This window comes from Petaurus breviceps, unplaced genomic scaffold, assembly GCF_028583685.1.
Source record: "Petaurus breviceps papuanus isolate PSGF00001 unplaced genomic scaffold, PetGlider_PUasm1.0 90700, whole genome shotgun sequence".
NCBI lineage: Eukaryota > Metazoa > Chordata > Mammalia > Diprotodontia > Petauridae > Petaurus > Petaurus breviceps.
In genome coordinates, this window is record NW_027187315.1 from 4105808 (window position 1) to 4127876 (window position 22069).

Here is a 22069-nt window from a genome sequence, read left to right on the forward strand (position 1 = left end):
CACTATTTTAAACAGGAACCTTTCTAAAACACATTATAAACTCTGTCTTCTTAAAAAAGAAAATACTGACTTGATTTGGTTTTTCTTGATGACAAATGCTCATTATAAGCACCATTATTATAATTGCTTTAAAACAGTAATGCCTGTGATAGTAATGGAATATAAAGATTCCCCTGTATTGGCTTGGTTTGCAAACTGATTGTGTTAAAACCCAGAGCTTGTTAATCCCACCTGTGGGATGGACTTGTTGACTTGAAAAGAGAGACACGAACTGGGAGGAGCTGGTGACTGTAGATTTGGAGAGAGAATGAAGGTACAGCCTAGGGGTGGAGTAGTGTTTAGAACAGGGACTTTGTAATTGATTGAATGAATGGAAGGTCCTGGGGTGGGGTAGTACTTGGAGATTAATTAATCACACTTAGTAAATGCTGTATTTTGAATGATGTCATGTTTTGACCTTCTCGGTTCTTAATTTGTCACTGAATAAAATGGAGAGCACCTATGCTGGTATTTTGAACCTTGGGAAGTTGCCTTTCCTTGACATTATATTACAATGCCCTAAATGGTTGTTTGCCTCTTATATATAAAATTACCTCAAACTGCTAAAACTTTTTGAATTTGGCTCGCTGCTTTCACTTCTTGGTACACTGTTGGTTCTTCTATAATTTGCCTCTATTGTCTGTTACTGTCCTCAGAAATCAGATAAATAAAGCAGTAAGGGCCTTCTCCAGTAAGTAAAAAGCATTAGTTGATTCATGGGTTTTGGGAGATCTGCTCTGGCTGATTACAGGTTTCTCAATCCTACCCTTCCTTAAAAACAAGAAAAACCTAAAAACTTCCTGTCTCTTGGCTGTGTTTCACACAACTGAAATGGCAAGGTAGGTGCTTTCCAGAAATATTGTAAATGTGCTACAGTTTTACTTACTCATTATTTTAAAAGAAAAGTAGTTGGTCAAACTGTATAGGGATTAATATTAAATCAGTGGAGAAAAACAAGAGTAATAACCTGCCCCCCCCCAAAAAACAAAAAAACACAGAACGATTAATGACTTCTATCCAAAAAATCATTTTGTTCATACATATTTTTTTGAGTTAGAGCAAATACCACAATATTTACAAAAACAAAACTGTGGGGCATGGGGAGAGGGGGAAAGCTATAAAAAGGAGTACAATGAGGTCTTTCCACCATCCTCAGGGTCAATACCACAGAACTCTCTTTCATTACAAGCCTTTTCATACTTAACTTATAACTGAACTCCATTTAAGAAAGGGTTCAAGGGGCGGCTAAGTGGCACAGTGAATAGAGCACCAGCCCTGGAGTCAGGAGGACCTGAATTCAAATCTGGCCTCAGACACTTAACACTTACTAGCCGTGTGACCTTGGGCAAGTCACTTAACCCCAACTGCCCTCCAGAATGCCAAAAAAAAAAGGGTTCAAGACAAAGATGCCTTAACTTAAATTCCACTTTGAAGTGAAAAGGGATATTGTATGATTTCAGAATATTTGTATTAAGATTAACTTAAATGACATTTTCACCAAAAAAGTTAACTTTTCCACGATGTGAGGTTTTGTTCTGAATAAAAGTCTCACAAATGATCACTTATCCAGCAGGTTTCTACCTAGCAACTGCTCAATGTGATGGATTCTTATCATTATCTATGTGTTGTGAATTCACACTAATGTTCCAAAATACCATCCATGGTATGAATACACAAGTAGTTACTTCTAGAAGAATAGGTTCTACTACTTGATATTTTGGTCAAAACAGAACTTAGCAAAATTCTAAAAGAAGATTTTTTTCAATATGAAAAGTGAAATTTTAGCTAAATCTTTTAAAAAAACAAAAACAAAACCTTTCTGGAATATAATTAAAATGCTAATATATTAGCCAATGTCAACATAAACTAAAAAGTATATTTCAAAGCAATTAGATTAAAACCCAATGAAAGGAAAAGAATGTGAAAAAGCAACACATCAAGTTAAAGCTAGTTCACATTTTGTCTTGAAAAAAATAAACTTACTTGAGCTGTTGAATCCAAGGGATGATTCTTTTCATATCATCATTCACAGATTTCTCTATGTCATCCAGAGTTGTCTGATCTAAAAGGATGAAGCTTTTCATTAATTGCTTAAATGAACAACATCTTTTATACATAAACCTTTCAAAAGAATGGAGTAAAAAAAATGGTAAAATGGGTTTCTAAAAAAACTTATTTTTGAATCACAAATAGCTTGAACATCAAGGAACAACCACAGAGTTTAAATGACCATATATCACAAAATACATTTGCTTAATTTTTGCCAATATCAAAACTAAGTAACATTCTATCCACACTGATTAGGAGTCAGAAAAGTTCTCCTTCCCCAGGCTACTCCTAGAATAGCAACAGGCACAGTGATGAACAGAAACAGTGGTAGAGAAGGCTTAACTCTTCAGTAAAACTATACATAAAGTTAAAATTAATGTGGGAAGGGGGGGATGGAATCTTGTCAAGGAAATGTTAGTGTATTACCTATCACATACAATATTTTGTAAGTCAGCAAACAACATTTTCAAAATTTTTTATAAGCGGACTAAAAAATAACATACATGCATCATTCAAATTGGGGTTCCAAGATTATTAATATCTATAAATTAGGAAAATCAATGCAATGTAACTTTTTTATAACACTAGTGTCAGAAGGCAAGGTACATTATAGGTGAACTGTTATAAAAAGTTTTTATTTCAATAAACTTGCTCTATTTGGAGGATATAATTTGATCTATTAAGAGGACCTTAAGGTTAAAGACTATAAAGCTAAAAACTATTTTATACAGAAGGGAAAAGCAAGCAGCAAATTCACGAATTTGGGGGGGTAACATTTCAGTTCCTAAAATTACTAAATTGTTTTAATCACAGATATTTTCATATCAAAATGTTACAGAGCTTGGTTTAGTTATAAAATAAGGCTTCTGTAATTCTAGCACAATTTCCCTCTTTAAAAATCACCAACAGTTTGTATGCAAGGACCTGTTAGGTAAACAATTAGCTTCTTAGTTTGAAGCATAAACACTAAAGCAAAATGTAAATTTCTTGAATATTTCAATAAACCTGAAATACTGCAAACATGGTGGTAATATATTATCAGGAGCAATAGCTCCTATAAAATTCAGATAGGGTTGTTCTTTCTGTCATATATCATATCCTTCACTGCTGGCACTTCTCTTCAACACCAAATATCTGGGAAAATATACAGATCTTTTCCATTTTTAATAGATATGGGTTAAATAACTATTTACTGAATGGCTGTAATATTTTTAACCTACCAAGTCCATAAAGCATCAGTTGGAACATTCCAGAATGCAGGTCTACAAAAATATGTAGACACTCCGAGCGGCTACAGGGCTCCAAGATGGGAACAACGAGAGTTGGAAGTGCAGTCTCTATGAATGCTAAATAGTCAAAGGTTAAAATTTACATCTCTCTCTCTATGTTTTTAAAATTCAACTCTAAAATAATAAAACAGATGTCTATGATGCACGTCCAGGACAAAACAGATTTGTTAAATTTGGGATACTATTATATTATAAATAGGAAGAATGCAATTTTCAAGCAGCAATTAAATGTAGTAGTCTCAAAATCTGCAGCAAAAAATAGAGAAAAGAGTATCTTTTGTAGGTACTGAATACTCCTAATACCTCAATAGTGAGCCTTCTGGGCCCTATTTACTACTTCAATCAGTGGTTTTACTATATTATCAATTATGAAAATATTTCTCTCAGGTAATTTCTCTCTATTCCTACCTTCACCTTCCAATTACAAAGGAAGAATGAAGAAGAGATATTTAGGAAAACCTAAACACCTTAATTTACAGACTAAAGTTTCAAAATATCATTCTCAACTAAATAGTGCCTATATAGTAAGACATAATAAAAAAACTAAATTATCAGAAGCTACTGAATGCAGATACACAGAGTCCAATTAAAAACAGAAACTTCCATTGTGAGGATAAAATATATATAATGTAGTTGTCATATTAGATTTTAAACTTGAGGGCAACAATAATCATTTGCATACAGCAGGCACCTAATAAATGTTTGCTGAATTGAAATAAGATAACGTATATGAAATGCTTTGAAAAATGTATAGTATGGTTCAACATGATTCACTTCTTTCTTATCACTGTTGTATTATTGCTATTATTTCTTATTCCTATTATCAGAAACAAACATCAAAATCTCTCTAAGTTAAAAAAGGTTGACAGTTCAGAAACAGTTGGAATGTAGTTTCCTTTCAAGCTAACAAGGAAAACAGGATTTACTAAGTAAATTAGTGGGAAAAGAAATATCTGATGTAAGAAATTAGATAAAATCTTTTCATTATAGGATCATCAGATTATAGACCAAGAATTGGAAGGGACATTAGAGCTCACCTATTTCATCTCCCCTCATTTTACGGCTGAGGAAATTGAGGCCCAGAGAGGTTATTAGAGGTAAGATCTGAATCCAGGTCCTCTGATATATAAATCCAGTGTTTCTTCCAATATACCATGCAGCCTCCTACTTTCAATTATATTTTATTTAGCAAGCATTTATTAAGTGCCTACTACATGGAAGGCACTGTCCAGGGCACTAAGGTACAAAGAAAAAAATGAAATAGTTCCTGTCCTTAAGAACCTTATATTCTACTGGGGGACACAACATACAAAAAAGTAAACAAGATAATTTAAAAGGAGAGGGAGCACTAACAAGTAGGGATATCAGGAAAGGTTTACTATAGGAAGTTGAACATAAGCTCAGCCTTGAAGAAAGCTAAGGACTCTATTTTGTGTTATTATATATAATTGAAAGCAATAAAACAAAATTATAATACTCCGACCAGCTTCCTCCACATTAACACCATTAACCTTTAAAAATCTAACAAAAAAGTCACAGCTCAGATTCAAATATATGCCAGACACTGTGCTTAAGGGTGCACACAGTGATTATCAAGACATGGTCCCTATCCTCAGAACTCATAGAGTTAATCTGCCAGTTACTGATCTTTAAAGAGGTCTGTGTTGTAATAGTTGACAGCACAGTTCAGGGCCAAGTCCCCACACTGGTCTAGCTGGGCAGGGTACCCCAGCTAAGTCATTTAACCTCTGAGTGCTCAAAGCAACTCTCCAATAAGACCAGATGTTGCAAAGATGGTACCAACCTGACCTGCTCCAGGGAGTTTCCTTATCCAGGAGCTCCCTTTGCCTATCAATATATCTGATTAAATAAAAATGATACCAACATACACAAAATAAAATTTCTACTTAAAGAAAAGTCCAAATGCTTGAAAACAAACTACTGTATACAAACAGTCAAGTAAGTGGAGTCACATTTTAATGCAAAGCTTTCATAAAGTGAGGACTTATTTCAAAAGGATGAATAAATGTTAATAAAAAGTACACACAATTTTCGTTGGCATTGAAACCTTTAAGAATGGACTTCAGCTCCTGGAGCTTCTGATGAGATCTTGCATGTACACTATCAATTAAGAGTTTTTCTATTGATAAGTGATCAATCTGCAGAAAGAAGAAAAACACATCTTTCTAGTTTTCTGTTAACAAAAGAACTTAAGCCCAAGCTATGAGAATTTAAAACACTGAAGTTGATTAACAATTTACATCTTCATTTTTAAAGCCTCATAACCATGTTGAAATAAATACATTTGACAGGTAATATTATAGAGTTCCTTGAGAATTTTTTAAAGAAGCAAATAAGACAAATTTTGAAGAATGTAAATGTACCTTCTATGAAAAGGCTAACTTAATTTGCAAATTAGGTTCAGTTTATGAATTATACTTAAAACTTTATAATATGATCAGCTATAGAATATAATAAAAAAGATAAATTTGTATAACTTCCAAAATATCAGTATGAAGATGTTTTCAAGTTCCAGATCTACTCTCATGTATAAAGTAGCAAGTCACAACCTTTTCAAACCTTAGTTTTCTCATTTGTAAATTTGCATCTGCTGCCTCACTGTGGCTTGGAAATAGCTGTGGATTCTTGTAGGTTATTCCAGGGAAGTAAGTCCCTTCCCTGCTAAAAGTTTAGCAACCAGTTTGGCCAAAATATGAAGACTTTGGGGGCCCAAAGAAATTGACTACAACTACTTTCTGTGTTTCATCTTAATTAGTATCAGTAAGCAGCCACAAAGACACACAATCCCAGATGCGTCAAGTATTGAATACTTGAACTCTGTATTTCCCAGATGCTTGTTAGGATACAATGAAATCATTTCTGTAGAGTGCCTTTTACACCATGTTTGGTCCAGACCTGTAATTTCATCTTTGTAAGGAAATCCCTATGAAGAAACTGTCCCTACCAAGGTAGATCAGTGACTGTTCAGCAACTTATATTCAAGAGTGGTCTCCAGCCCTGCGATTAAATGACTTGTACAGGATTATACAGTTAATTATGTGTCACAGGTGGGACTTCAACCCAAATCTTTCTAATTCTAAGACTAGCTATGCAATAGATTTCTCTTTTATCTTTTTAAACCATGAATCCTTTGTTTTTTAAAATGGCAATTTCAGGTCCTCGGGAGCTGTATGAGCAGGAATTTATTTCCAGTCCTTTGCTCGCCACCCTGCTCCACTCTGTCCTCACTGCCACCTCGAGCACCCTAGCTTCCTGCTGATGCCTTCCTCTTGCCCAGTCATCAATGCTGCTGGCTTGGGAGGCCACAGAAGCCACCACAGAAGAAGAGTCCAGAGATGATGGTGTGAATTTAATCACCAGCACCCTGGCAACCTTGTGGTCAGCGTCCAGGTTCGAGGGAGCCCCCATGACAGCTTGCTTGATACACCTAAGAGAGCCATGGCAGTAGCTCACAGCCCCCAAAGGAGCAGCTTCAGCTGTGGCTAAGGCCAAAGATTCTTACAATCCTGAATGATCTTAATTTACTGTGAAACCTATCTGTGCCAGGGAAACCCATCTCTGTTCAAGGAATGGTGCCCACCTGCCTGCCTCCCTGCTCCCCTCCTGCGAGTATTCTGGCTATATCTACCAGTAGCAAGACCTTTCGGCTAGGAGGACTCAGGCCTGTGAGCCACCCCCAGGCCTCTGCTGTGTTCTTGAACAGAACTGTCTTCCCTCATACCATCTACTCCCTCTCCCCTCCTCCCTCTCTTTTCCCTCTCTCTCCCCCTCCTCACTGCCCCACCCCTATTTTTTGCTTTTTCTTAGGGTATGGTTGAGCCTCCTCCCTCCTCTCTGAGAGACTCTGGGTAAGTCACTCACTTCCTTGGGCCTTTTTTCTTGTGTTAAATGGAAAAGAAAATCTTTGCGTATTTGAAATATCTTAATGAATTTGAAATGATTAATTTTCAACAAGAAAAAAAAATGGAAATTTCTACCTGGCATTGCTATTATACATGTCTTATTCATTCTAGGCTGCAAATTTCCCTGAGGTCTAAAACTGCTACTTCTCATCTTTGGATTCCCAATGTCTCCCACATAATTAATACGTAGCAAGTTTCCTAAATAGCTCTCTGAAAAGTATGTTGAAGAGTTTCTGATAATGGCTAAGATGCTAAAAATAAGTTAGATGATACTCACTTACAGACAGACACTTACCTTCATGGCTCTTTCTACTAATTTGGAGTCAGAAGCTGGCAAAGGAGGATCATGAAAAATCTGTAAAGGTTTGGAGACATCATTCTCATCAATTTTGATTGTGACCTTGTGGACAGAGGCAATCCCTGTTTTTCTCCCAAGAACCTGTTGGCTTAACAGAAAACTGAAGTGTTAAGTATGCTAATTCAAAGTTAGCTTTGAAAAGTAAACCTTCAATATTACAATGCATTTTTGGAAGCTATGTTTTGTGTTACATTTGTATTTGCTTTACTTTTCTGGACAGCATGGAGGTATAATTTAAAGTACATAAAAATAAACTGTGTTATCATTTCTCATCCTTTTGTAATAAAAGGGTAATATCATTCATATATTATAACAGGATGCAAGGCTAGTGGCAGTCTAATGGATGCTTGTTCCAAAATCCTAAAAAAGGGAAAGCTCTAACAGTATACAACCTTCTGTGAGAGACAGTAATTTAGAGTATGTCAACATTTCAAATGCACAAGTTTTTTTGGGACACCTGTATCTAAAGATAGGAAAGTTCAGCAGTCTAACAAAATTCTTTGACAGAAAACTTGTCAAACAATTAACAAGTTGAAATAAGGTGGACCCCTTCTTTTAAGAATCCAGTTTGAGTCAGAAGAGAATTATTTTGTTCCTCAAATTTTTGAGAAATATAAACAAGCCAAATCAAGTAGAAATGTTTCTATTGCAGCGGGATCTTGGTCACAGGATCATCCGTTGAAAGAGATCCAAATATCACTTAATGGTGACAATCATACTTTGCATAAATATCTAACAGAAATAAGAAGCATAAAAATGTGATCTAAGTAATAGCAAAAGACAACTGGAAACAGCTTTACTTACTTCCAAACCGTGAGTGAGAGGCACTTTCCAGCATGATACTTCTCCACTTGAACAAGATCACCCCAACGTTCTCGAATTAGCATTAGAGTTTGTGAATGTAATACTTCTAATTGAAGTGATAAGCAGAAAGAATCTGATAAACAAAGTTAAGAACATAAGCAACATTTTCTCTTGTTCAAAAATCAATCGAGTAGAGGTGAACCTTATTTTTAAAACAACACCTCACAGAAAAGTTAGCTAGAAAACAAATTTATATTGCCTGAATCATGTCATCACATTGATTTACATTACACAATTAAAGAAGAAAGATCTTGGGATTATTTTTGGCCCTGTAACTAGAAAACAAAACAAAACAAAACCTAGTAATGGAGTCAGTCTACCTCAACAAATCTAAAAAATCAGGTATACAAAGGAAAAATAACTTTATTGCTATCACCAATAAAAGTTATAAAATAATAGCAGAAAATAAATTCTCTTGAGAGTTAGATCTCTGAGAAAGAGCCACTCTTTCACAGTTGTCTGGCCTTCTACCAAATTGGCAACTTTGTTCTCCATCCTCTGAGGAAAAGACTGATATCATTTTTCCCACCTTTTCAAAAGTTTTAGAAATTAGAGAAACTCATTTCAATACAACTTTGTATAAGAATTTACTTTAAATAGCAATAAGTAACCTAACACCCTTATGAAAATGTCAGAATTTCCATTTTTGTACTATAAAAACATCTAGAAATGTATGGATTATAGACAGACCCACTAATACCACTTTTCATTATTCTCTATTACAGTTTTTTTTTACATTTGTCAAGCCAGTATAATCTTACTTTAATAGAGAGATTTCAGTATGTTTGAGCATTAAAAAAAACAAACAAAACTTAAGAACAGAAAGGAAAAAGGAATAGGAAAGCTGTATCAAGAACTACCAGCCTCTATTTTCAAAAGGATACGTAAGCAATTGTACATGTCCTGAAGAGGCTTCTCATCAGCAAAGAGCCTAGACTGGACCAACTGATGAATAAAACTGATCTGCATACTATGGACCAAAGCTCGACCATCTATATCAGGAAGACACAAGAAAAACAAATTAATCACAGTTTTACAAATCATGGAAATGCAAAAATATATTTTTACAAGTATATAATAAAAAAAGAGAGGCTAGAAAGCCAGCTTTAGAAGATTTGGGAAGATCTGGGTTCAAGTCCTGACTTTAATGCATACTGGCTAGGCAACACTGGGCAAGTTACTTAAAGCCTTACTACTCTCAGCAACTCTAAGACTAAGTTGCAGAGAACTGGGACAGCTAAGTGGTGCAGTGAATAGAGCACCGGCCCTGGAATCAAGAGAACCTGAGTTCAACCCCAGCCTCAGACACTTGACACAATTACTAGCCATGTGACTCTGGGCAGGTCACTTAACCCCAATTGCCCTCCAAAAAGCAAACCAAAAAAAAAAAAATTTAAGGGGCGGCTAGGTGGCACAGTGAATAGAGCACTGGCCGTGGAGTCAGGAGGACCTGAGTTCAAATCCAACCTCAGACACTTAACACTTACTAGCCGTGTGACCTTGGGCAAGTCACTTAACCCGAATTGCCCTGTCCTCCCCCCTCCAAAAAGCAAAAAAAAAAGTTGCAGAGAATTATGTGCAGTAAGTGATCTGAATTAATAGAGGGAGTTTTATCAACTGAGAGTTCCTATACCAACAAAGTCACAGGACTCCATCCTCCACCCTATGTGATAAAAATATATAGGCACTAGACACAGAAATAAATGGTATATGAAATGAAATAAAATGAATAGAAATGCAAACCACTGTCAATGTAAATCAGTACACTGTAATTCAAGAAAGACCAAAAAGAGAAATACATCTTTTCACTTGATTTCAATCATTAAGAGTTAATTAAGATACTCATCAAAAATGTTTAAACAGAAATAAGAACTAAGGAATTTTTATTGTTCCACAGGCCATATTTCTATGAAAAGTAATGCCAATGTAGCTTGGTAGATGGAAAAGTCAGCACTGGTGTTTGGAAGACTTGTTCTGAAATATGTTCATGGGTAAGTCACAATCTAAGTGATCCAAGCAATTCTCTATGATTAAAAGTTAACTGACTTGTTACTGATCATGTGAAAATTATAGGTCCAGATCCAAAAAAGAAAAGGTACATGTTTCAGGTCTAATGGGAATTTCTGACTCTTGATTTATCAACTTCACCTGACCAAAACCTCACTCATAGAATAATAATGTTAAGGGATGGTCAGCGCCATTTCTTTTAGCTGAGATGTTATTGAGTTAACTACAACATGACCCATGGGATGTGAAAATTTACTTAAATCTTTAAATATTCCTTAGATAAGGAGCCAGAGGAAGACTCTCCACTGTCCCTAACTCCTTGTCAACATATAAAACTTCGCCCTCACCCAGCTGATTGTGAACCCCCTAAACATAGTTTAATTTGTAACCTGACTTAGTTTGCTTATAGAGTTTATTTGACAAAGTCTGTTTCCTTAGGGGATGTATGAGATTGTGATTGTCTAAATCTGTTCAAATTTTATGACATTGGTAGAAATATGCTATTATGAATCTACCTTTTCTTTAACTCTTATGGCCAAGGAATGGACAAGATTGCAATAAGTTAAAAGAATTATTTCTCTGTCACTTAAATAATTCCACCTAAATGAAGTCTGATTAAATTCCTAATGATGGTTCAGGTTCTCTCTGAAGCCTAAACTGATGGTTAAGCATAAGAACAAACCTATAGAAATTATTGCCTTTATAATTTCCACATTGTGGCAAATATACTGTGGAAGCAGTCACCTACTACATGAACTCAAAAGATATTTCTCTTGTAGGTACAAAAATGATGAAATACTTTAACAAAACAATTTTTCTGGTTTTACCTCCAGTCTCCTTATCCTCAACAAGAATCTCCAATTTGAGAAGACGCCAAGGGACATCAGGGTCATCTCCCATTACTGTCAAGGTGGCTTCAAATTCTCCTTCCACTCGAAACTTTACCCGACCATTTGCTGGATAGTTTTTGTCACAGTTTAAGAAGAGTAAAAGAAAAAGAGAATTATCCTTAACCTTGCTACTCACTAGACTTTTATTTTTTTTTTTAATTTAAGAGAAGAATTAATATACAGTTGAGAACTATTTGAAAAGAATCCAACATCATCCTAATGCCACCTATTTGGCCTAGTTTTTCATTCAAATACATGTGTGTGAGACATGGCTACTTTCTGCCCTTAGATAATACTGAAGAAATAAAACCAGGTGTTCTAGTAGTACTAAACAATATTTACTAGGAAATCAGTGACTCCAAAGCTAAGCAGACATGTGAGAAAGAATTCTACTCAATAAATCTACCAATAGTAAGGAAGTGAAATGAAGTATGAAATTTCCTTCCTAAACTTTGGTTCTAATAGTTATTTAAAGGTAGCTTTAGTAAGGGTTTGGGTGTTTTTAATCATTTTTATGTCATGCATTTCTGTGACTTAACACTAATTCCAAATGTCTATAATACTAATCAGAAGATCAAAATTTAAACCTCAAGACCAGTACAAAAGAACATGCCTTTTGTATATGCAAAAACTGATTAAAGGGTTTATCAAAGGACAGTAAGCTAAAACAACAAAGAGAAAGATGACAGGTATCCTGATCAAGTCCATAACAATTTTGCAGTATTCACATATTAGAGCCTCATTAAACAAGAAAGTAACTAGCTATTAATAAGGTTTCACTATGTACCAGGTACATGGCTAACTGCTAAGGCCACAAAGGCAAAAACACAAAACGAGTTTCTGCCCTCAAGGAGCATATGAAACAATAATAGGCATATGATAATTGTTTCATTTTTTTGGTCTCATCTCTCCAAATCAACTGAAAAGGTCAATGGGCAGGGACTCTACCTTATACTTATTTCTGTCCACAGTGCACAAATCTGACCATGTCATAGCTGACGATATATTCCAGTGACTATTTCCTCTGGGATTAAACTTAAAACTCCTCTATTTGGCATTTAAGTTTCTTCTCACCCTGACCTCTTCCCCCCCTACTTTTTCTAGACTTTTTCCACATTTTTCTCCTCCATGAACTCTACAATTCAGCCATACTGGCTTTTGGACTGTTCCTCACACATACATTTACCTTTTTGCACTCCATGACAGAAATGTTCTTCCTCCTCACCTGCATCTCTTGGACCCACAGGTTTTCTTGAAGATGCAGTTCAAGTGTTTCCTTCTTGGTGTATCCTACCTCCACTCAACTCCAGCTTTGAGGGCATTCCCCTCCCAGGTCACTGTGTATTTGTTTTTTCTATGTCTGGCTACACGAGTGTGTTAATTTCTCCAACATGAGGGCAGGGGCTGCTCCAATTCTGCCATTATATCCCCAGCATCTAGCACAGGTCTGAAACATCTGAGGCACTTGAATGCTTGAGTTATCTAATGGCCTAGCAATGTTCTATTTCTTTGGGATTCCCCATAGTAATTTTATGTATTCAATACGTATTTGTTTACTAATGAAAAACAAGAAAAAAGAATACTTTTTCTACCTGAATCTCTCATGTTCTCATCCCCCTTTTTCTCCTATACTGTGTCTCTTCAGTATCTTTTTGCTTCTGCCACCCTTCCATAATTCTCTAATACTTTCAAAGCGAGAAATCTTAAGTGGCTACTCCACACTAAAACTGGTTTTAATTTTACAGATTGTACATAATTACATGAAATGTATTATTAATATTTTAAATACTTTCAAAATGAAGCCAGGGAGAAAAAGAAGTCATTTAAACAAAACTACTCTTTAAGAGATACAATTAGATCCATACCCACTGTAAGATTTGCCAGCTGAGGAGGAAGATCTGTAGTTACTAGTCGATGTCTAAGAATCTGGTTCAGCTGATGCAGAGTGGTCTGTTTCTCACTTTTGGTAATAGGGTCAGGAGGAATGATTTTATCCTAAAAATATATATTCAAAAGCCGTGTTTAGAAAGACATAAAGTGGGAGTTATTTTTTTACATGCAACTGAGAAAATCCAACTGTTTCCTTAGTTTGAATTTTTTTTTTTTAAACAAAAATCAACACTCAATTCATGGGTTAACATTAAGGACAAAGACAGAAACTAGACTGGTGTTTTCATTAAGGTCAGGAACTTCCAGGTGAGGAAATGAATTAAAATGAAGATCAGTACCTTCTCTGTAACTTAAGAATCTTAGAGAGTTGCCTATATTGTACTGAGATGGTTAAAGGATTTGCCCAGGGTCACACAGCCAGTATGAGTCAAAAGGGGGTACTTGAAACCAGGTTTTCTTGGCTGGCTCTCTAAGTCAATATGAGACACTCCCTCTTAGGATTTAGAGCTTTAATGAAGTGCTCTCAATGAAGAAAAGCTATCTATGATTTTACCTGAACAAGTTTTATCTTATTCTATTCTTGGAACTACTTCAAAGTGAATGCTCTAGTTATACTTTAACACTATACCTTCAAGTGATAATTCCATTAAAGAACCATGGACATAATTAGCTCATGACATTTTCATTTTAAATGTTTATTTTTCAGTCCAATGTTTGATTTTCTCATCTCCTCCCCAAAAGGCTCCAACACAAAACAACTGATTTTTAAAGTACTTATAATATTTTAGTTCCAATTAACTTAACATAAAAATGTAGTAGTACTGGCAAAATACAGTAACACCAAATAACAAACACTACAGAAAATAAATTTTGAAAAAAAAATTTAAAAACCCTTACCCTAATGCATGTTGGTAGTCGTGGATAAGACCCAGTCGTCAATACATCAATTGCATAAGGAATAGCAAAACTGGGTAAACGTGCATGGACCAATGCATCTCTAGCCAATGATGCCAGACGATCAGCAGTGTCAACAAAGAGGATGGCTTGTTGATCTAAAAAGCTAGATATCATCTTTAAAGGAAAGTATAAATGTTATTATTCTTGAAAACGATTTGGTCTTCATACTCATTCTTAAGTTAAAGGTAAAACAAATGAAAATTTAAAATTAAAAATATTTCTAATTCAACAAAACTTAAAGACAAAAAAAAAAAAAGAAAAACAGTTGGAAAAAAGGTCATTTAACACTACCTTACCCTTTTAAAATCTTTCCCATTTGGTTTCCCTTCCTTAACCACAAGTACAATAAAAAATAATGTGTATGTTAAGAATCCTAAATAAAATTTAGTACCTTTTACTCTCACATACTGAGGGGATAAAAATATGTGCTAATACACACTATTCTAACTTCACCTGTGATTTTTATTAGCATAGGGAACTCTTGGCAAGAATCTTCCTTTGGCAATATAGAGTGCTATCTTCTTTCCAGCCTATGGTCTTAAGAGTGGTCTAGGGCATTGAGAAGTTAAATGACTTGCCCATAGTCATATAGTCAGTATAGGAGAAGAGTTGGGACTTGAGCCCATGTCTTTTTTGTTTTTTTTTTTTGCCTTTTGGAGGGCAACTGGGGTTAAGTAACTTACCCAAGGTTACATGGCTAGTTTTTTTGTATGTGAGTGTTAAGTGTCTGAGGCCAGAACCGAACTCAGGTCCTCCTGACTCCCAGGCCAGCACTTTACTCACTGTGCCACCTAGCCGCCCCTTGAGCCCATGTCTTACTGACTCTGATGCCACTTTCTGGTCACTGCTACCCACTGCCTTGCTATGTCTAGAGGATAGAAGGCAGAGCATAAAATTCAGGATGACATGGGTTATTTCTTAATTCTGACACAAACTTTTAGTGCCTCAGCAACCCTCTTAAGAAATTAAGTTGTAGGGACAGCCAGGTAGCACAGCTAGTAAGAGCACCGGCTCCAGTGTCAGGATGACCTGGGGATCGAATCCGGACTCAGATACTTAGCACCACACCCAGAAATAACTGGCCGTGTAACCTTGACAAAGTTACTTAACCCCGATTGCTTTAAAAAAAAGAAAAATGGTTTATCAGGTGGTGGCTAGGTGGTGCAGTGAGTAAGAGCTCCAGCCTTGGAGTCGGGAGGACCCGGGATCAATTCCGGCCTCAGATACTTAACACCCACACAAAATAACTGGCCATGTAACCTTGGGCAAGTTACTTAACCCCAAGTGCTTTAAAAAAAAATTAAGTTGTAGAATGTCTGTGTTGGTGGTGGGAATTTACACACAGGGAGTACCCAACACTGATAAAATCATAGGTCTGAACCAAACTCATGTACTTCAGAGTTACAAGAGAACTTAAGGGATTATGGGACTGAAGTTAGGAGAAATGGCAAGGGCAAGAATTAAAAGAGTAACAGCCACAGATGTGATGACTGTAGCCACTGGAATGAATGAGATCACCAAGGAAAGGATAAAGAGAGTTTAAGAACAAAATCTTAGGGATGACTACATGAGATGAGAGGTTGAGCCAAAGGGCATGTAAAATCACTTCCAACTTTGAGTCTATGAATCAATGAACTCCTTCCACATCTTTCCTGATAAGAGTCATCCTTAAACTTAGTGAGGAGGAACTTGTGACTTCATGAAGAAGCTTATGTTCCACTATTAAAACCAGTCTTATGTTGAGCCAAAATCTTTCTTCTTGGCAATTTCTATGCATTGATCCTTTGAAATCTTATCACTCCTTCAGCATGAAACCCTACAGATCTGTGAAGACAAGTATCTCTTCTTCATTTCTTCTTCTGTAATTACTTCCAACTTTCCTCGATTATGGTGGTTCCATTACTTCTCCACCTAGCTTCCCTGTCTTGTTAAGTTGTCTTGTTAACTAAGTTCCTGCTTGAAATGTTGTCTGGCATTATAGCTTCCATCACTCTTATTCACTTAAGTGTTTCACAATTTAAAAAAGATTTTCATGTGACCTTATCTGAACCTGACCAAAAAAACCCCCTAAAGTTAAATAAGTATTATTATCCCTCTTCTAAAGTGTGGAAAAAACTAAGACTCACAGAGATTAAGTGATTTGCCCATGACCACAAAACTAGTAGCTGAAAAAGCCAGAACTAGAACCCACATCATAGACTTCTGGTCCACCGATGTATGGTCTGACCAGCAAACAGACCATTATTATGTCTCCAGCCTTTATACTACTTTTAGCACAGTAAAAGACTGCATAAACACTACAGGTCGAAATTATTTATTAAGCACCTTCTATGTGGCAGGCACCATGCTAAGTGCTGGGGATATAACAAGAAGCAAAAGACAGTCCCTGCTCTCAAAAAGCTTACAATTTAATTGGGGGGGGGGGGGAGGAAAGGGGGACGGACGACAACAAGCACACAAATATATAAAGCCAAGCTATACATAAGAGATAATTAACTGAGAGAAAGCACTGGAATTAAGAGGGGTTAGGGAAGGCTTCCTGTAGAAGATGAGATTTTAGAAGGGACTTAAAAGCATTGGAGGAGAGTAGTTAGAGCAGAGGGAAAGAAAGTTCCAAGAACAGAAGACAGCCAGAGAAAGTTCCTGGAGCTGAGATATGAACTGTCTTGTTCCTGGAATGGCCAGGAAGCCAGTGTCACTGAATCAAAGGTACCTGGAAGGGAGTAAATTATAAGAAGACTGGAAAGGTAGAAGGGAGCCAAGGGAATTAAGGGCTTTGAAGTCAGACAAAATATTTTCTATTTGCTTCTAGAAGCAACAGGGAGTCACTGGAGTTTACTGGAAGGGGGTGGGAGTAATGGCATGTCAAAGGAAACCTGTCAGGTTCTTTTCTCCCCATAAGAATTATTAAGTCACATATTCCCTGCACTTACTGTAAATGATATTTTAAAAGCCTAGATATAAAAGTTTACATTTACTTTTGTTAATTTTCATAGTTCTGATTCCAGTTCCAATATACATTTTGAATCTTTATTTGTTCACCCATCACAACAGTTACTTTTCCTGCTTTGTGGCTTTCACAAATATCATTAGCATACTTTTTATGCTTCTTTAAGTAAATGATAAAAAATGCTGACTTGTTCAGTTCTATGACATTACAATGCAGAATTCTCTCCAGGAAGACACTATTACTCATTATTTTTTTATTTTCAACCAGTTGCAAACTGTACTAGCTATTCCATATTTTTCCAACTTATTTACAAGGATAAAATAAGAACTTCTGATCATTTTCTTTTTACCTCAAGATATGCTATGCCTGAGGTATTCCCTTGATTTCCCAATAGTTTGGCATTACTTGTTTTTAAGAGAATCCATGTTTGACTGGCACTGTATTATCTCCTAAGAGCCCATAAATATACTTAATAGTTCATTCTTGAATTTTATCAGGGCTTGATGTTATGCTTACTTATCTAAAATTCCTGTAAACCAGGACAATATTTGTCTGTCACTGGTCTTCTGGAAACTCTTATTAATTCTCCACAATTTCTCAATTATTGAAAAGGGCTCCAGGACCACTTTTCACAGAGGGAAAGGAGGACACTTTTTTGGTAGTCTTGAATCTTTATCTGGGCAAGAAATTTCAATTCATTTAAAGTAACCAGATGTTCTCTTATTATCTCTTCACCAGCTTCGGGTTTTAATCACTCTTTCATAATATGGAATCCTTATTTCCCTCTGAAGTCTATTATTCTTGAAAACAGAAAATAAACAAATGATTTGATTAGCTGTGCCTTTTAGCTCTCAAATAGAGGGATTTCTCCTTCCTGATTATTCTAGTTTTCAAAATTTGTTTTGCTGGGATTTTTTAAAGCAATCCCTCCCCCCCCCCCCCCCCAATCCTCAGGTTTATTCTAGAATTTAGCCCTCAAATCCTTTTTTCAGAGGAAATCCTGTTGTATTTATCCTTGATCTAGTTTTTCTATCTCTCTTCTCCTTACATTCCATCTTTTTATCTACCTAGTCTCACTCTTTCTCATCAGGATTATTAGCAGATGTAAAGTTAGAAATTATTTTTTTTTTAGAACTTCCCATCCCTCAAATCATATTGCTCTTAAGAGTCTCTAAATATAGGATCATACCTCAATCAAAAAAGCAAACACATTCATAACTCTCATTGCTGGTACTGAAATGAGACATGACTATTAGTGATGTAATACATATGAACAATTGTTAAAATTCCATTGGAATACATTAAATTAAATTAAATAGAGAAAAGATTATTCAAGTAATGATGTGGCCTCTTGCAATTAATCAGAAGATGAAAAAGTAAGCTTGAATTAGAAAGTAAATTAATAACTAGTTTAAATATACCACAAATCAATTTTGTACCAAATTCTGAAAAAAGACTTACCGCACATTTTTCCACCTTCCCAGCATTATTAGCCCATTTTACCAAAGCTAACAATCGAACAAAGAGTTGACGAGTCCGGCTAGCAAACTGCACAATTTCTATTTTCCTATAAAAATAAAGCATAATTCTAAGTAAACAAAAAATATCAGAAAGGATATTTTAAAGTTGGGTTGAGTGTGAAAATCTCACCATCTTCATTTAAAACCATAACAAAAAATATTTTTTTTTCAAAAAGATTGTAAATAACCACTTCAGTCTAAATCTATAATCTATTATTAATTCACTATTTCTATAAGCACAATCAACTCAATAAGCTCAATTTCTACCACAGGATAATAAATAAGCAAACGAACAAACATATTAAAGAATTGAATGATTTCATATTTGTTTTAGTACACGTTATAGTTTTTGCTTAAAAAATTTTTTAAATTTCTATAGAATATGTGAAATCAGTTGTTAATAAAGTTTAATTTAGCTAAACAAAAGTCCACATCTAAAAATGCAGAATTATATGTAACTTTTTCAAAACATATGTCATTCAAAATCAAAGATTCAATCAATCAAACATTTACTAAATGTCTACTATATGTACTAGGCCATAAGGATACAAAGATAAAAACAGATCCTGACCTCAAGGAGCTTAAAGGAAAAGACAAATATGTACACATATATGTATATACAAAATAGACCCAAATCAACAATAGAGGTGATTATTAGCAATGGAGGGATTAAGGAAAGGTCTCATGTAGAAAGTGGCATTTGAGTTGAATCTCTGAAGGGAACTAAGTCCATGCAAAAGTCAAGGACAAGGGTGACACATATGAAGAATAATGAAAAAGCCAGTCTGACTGGCCCAAAGAATGCATGAAGAGGAGTAACATAAAAGAGGACTGGAAACATAGTTGAAGCTAGAAAGTGAAGAACCTAGAACATCAAACAGGAGATTGAATCTAGAGTTGACAGGGAATCACTGGAGTTCAGTGCATGGGGTGGGGGGGGAGCATTGAGAAAAATCAATCACTTTGGCAGCTATGTGGAAGACATTTTGAAGCGGAGAGCTTAGGGAGAGCAATTAGAAGATTATTGCAATAGTCCAAGTAAGAGGTGATAAAGGTTTGAACTAAGGTGGCAGCTGTGTGAGCAGAAAAGAGGAAGTTTGCTACAGACATGCAGGTGGAAATGAAAGAATATGGCAACTTAAGAAAGCAACTAAGCTAGTATATATAGATTTGGGAGTCTTATGGATAGAAATGATAAAGGAACCCACTGGGACCTGGTAAAACTGAGTCTACAGAGAAGTACCCAGGCAAGAACCTTGGGGTACCCCTACAGCAAAGGAGTAAGATATGAATGATGATCCTCCCAAGGAAAAAGGAGCAGTCAGACCAGAAAGAGGACAACAAAGAGAAAACACTGTCATAACAATCCAGAAAGGAGAAATTACTCATCAAGAATATAGTACAATACTGAGAGGTTAACAACATGGATGAGGACTGAGAAGCGGTTATTCAATTTAACAAGTAAAAGACAACTGAAAACTTTGAAGAGAGTAGTTCTGAATGATGAGGTCTGGAGCCAGACTGCAAAAGGCAGAGAATTCAGTGAAAGGCGGAAGTAGAAACAAGTGTAGACTGTTTCCTAGGAGTTTGGCTGAGAGTGAGCCAAGACAGACAACTTGAAGGGATAAGACAACCTGAGAGTTTTTTTAAAGAAGAGGAAACCTTGGTATGTTAGTAAGCAGGAGGAAAGGGATTATGAAATGATTATGAGGAAAATCAGCTGGAGAAGATAAGAGGAGACAGAATCCAGGCCTTTAGAGGGGGTTGGCCTTGAAGAGAATGTGAAACTAAAGGAGATGAGAATGAAAAGGATCTTTCCAATGCATGAAAACCTAAGCCTTTCTACAAAGTCTTTCAAAAACATGAAGCCAGGTAATCCTGTACTCATGTCCCCCCCCCCCCCTTAAAGTGACATTGCTAGGGAAATCCAACAATGGATAACCAAAGGGACCTTAAAATTGCCATGTAACTCTTTACCCATAATTAGATGTCATCAAGCTCTTTGAGAACAGGGACTGTTTTTCCTTTTATTTATTGTATTTCCCATGCTTAGCATAGTGCCTGGCAGGTAGTGCTTAATACAGATTTACTAGATTAGACCAATAAACAGATTATATCATGATATGAAACATATCAACTTGCCAGACATAGTAGATTGTATGTACTGAACAGCTATATACTATATGTATGTATGTACTATAAATTCTATAGGCAGAATTTATAGCAGAGAAACCAAGTTCTGTCTCATGACCCCCTTTAATAAGGTCAAGGGGTAAGGATTCAAGGGTGAAGGAACGTGTATCAATAAAAAGGTTGGTTCCTGACCCCCATAATTCATCTGTATTTGCAATAGGGCTTATAAACATTTAAAAGTAAAATTCTATACAAACAGACTACAAAAAGAGAAGGGGTCTTAATTTAAAGGGCCTTAAAAAAAAGTCATATTATGTAGTTTTCTTCTAAAGGTCATTTAGGGACATCCTGAAGATGAGTAGCTAAAGTAAATCCAACCCTACAAAAGGAATGTTTGTTTACTTAAGTGCACATCTTGTTCTTATGAAATGGAAATGGGCACAGCTGAATGAATTAACTTATCACAGTTGATCAATTCAGAGTCATTTAATATAGTCTAATCATCTTGGATTTCCTACCAACTCATAAAACTTTTATAGAGGCCTCTACAGGAGGTCAGCCAATGTTGAAAAGTTTCCCTTTAGTGTAAAAGAAATTTTTTAGTTACTGAATCCTGATACTTATAGAATATTTTTATTACTCTTTTCATTTCTACTTATACTTCCTCAGTCCTGCTAAAAAATGGTGACCTTTCAATAGCTTCCTCAATCAATTTTTATCCATCCTTCATACAACTGTCACATTATATAAGAGGTCTACTGAAAATCCTTTGGTAGGGCTCTTTTTTTGTCCGAGTTTAGTTAAAACTCCTTTGCTTGGCATTCAAGGCCTTTCATAATACATCACCACCTTCCCTTTCTACCATTCCCTGATGCCAATGCCCTCCACATAATCTAGTATAACTAGACGATTCACAATTCCCCATACATGCCCTAGATTTTCCTGACTCTATGCCAAGTCTAGCTCCTTGGGGGAGTCAAATCCAGGTAAACATTTGTAATTAAAGCCAGTGCTCAGATGTCTAACAGAAACAAGGAAAGTTCTTTTTTCTTGCTGGGCACCAACTACAAGGTAAAAGGGCCACAGACATAATTTGTAATTTAATTAAAACCTCACTATTACAAAAGAAGGTATCTAAAACGACTTACTTATAATAACCACCTAATCATGGGGTATACCTAGAAAGTGAGCAAAAGAAAA

At 35.7% G+C, this 22069-nt stretch overlaps 1 protein-coding gene across 1 annotated transcript in view; it reads right to left on the minus strand.

Annotated features, from left to right (window-relative positions):
* MED14 (mediator complex subunit 14) overlaps nucleotides 1–22069 on the minus strand; it is an 85913-nt gene that overhangs the window by 56859 nt on the left and 6985 nt on the right. Inside the window, exons 3-12 of the mRNA XM_069065704.1 lie at nucleotides 18678–18783; nucleotides 14207–14380; nucleotides 13285–13414; nucleotides 11357–11485; nucleotides 9407–9514; nucleotides 8463–8595; nucleotides 7596–7746; nucleotides 5425–5536; nucleotides 3309–3434; nucleotides 2023–2101 (exon numbers count right to left, since the gene is read on the minus strand). Of these exons, the coding sequence (XP_068921805.1) occupies nucleotides 2023–2101; nucleotides 3309–3434; nucleotides 5425–5536; nucleotides 7596–7746; nucleotides 8463–8595; nucleotides 9407–9514; nucleotides 11357–11485; nucleotides 13285–13414; nucleotides 14207–14380; nucleotides 18678–18783 (1248 nt within the window). The remainder of the gene's footprint in view (nucleotides 1–2022; nucleotides 2102–3308; nucleotides 3435–5424; nucleotides 5537–7595; nucleotides 7747–8462; nucleotides 8596–9406; nucleotides 9515–11356; nucleotides 11486–13284; nucleotides 13415–14206; nucleotides 14381–18677; nucleotides 18784–22069) is intronic.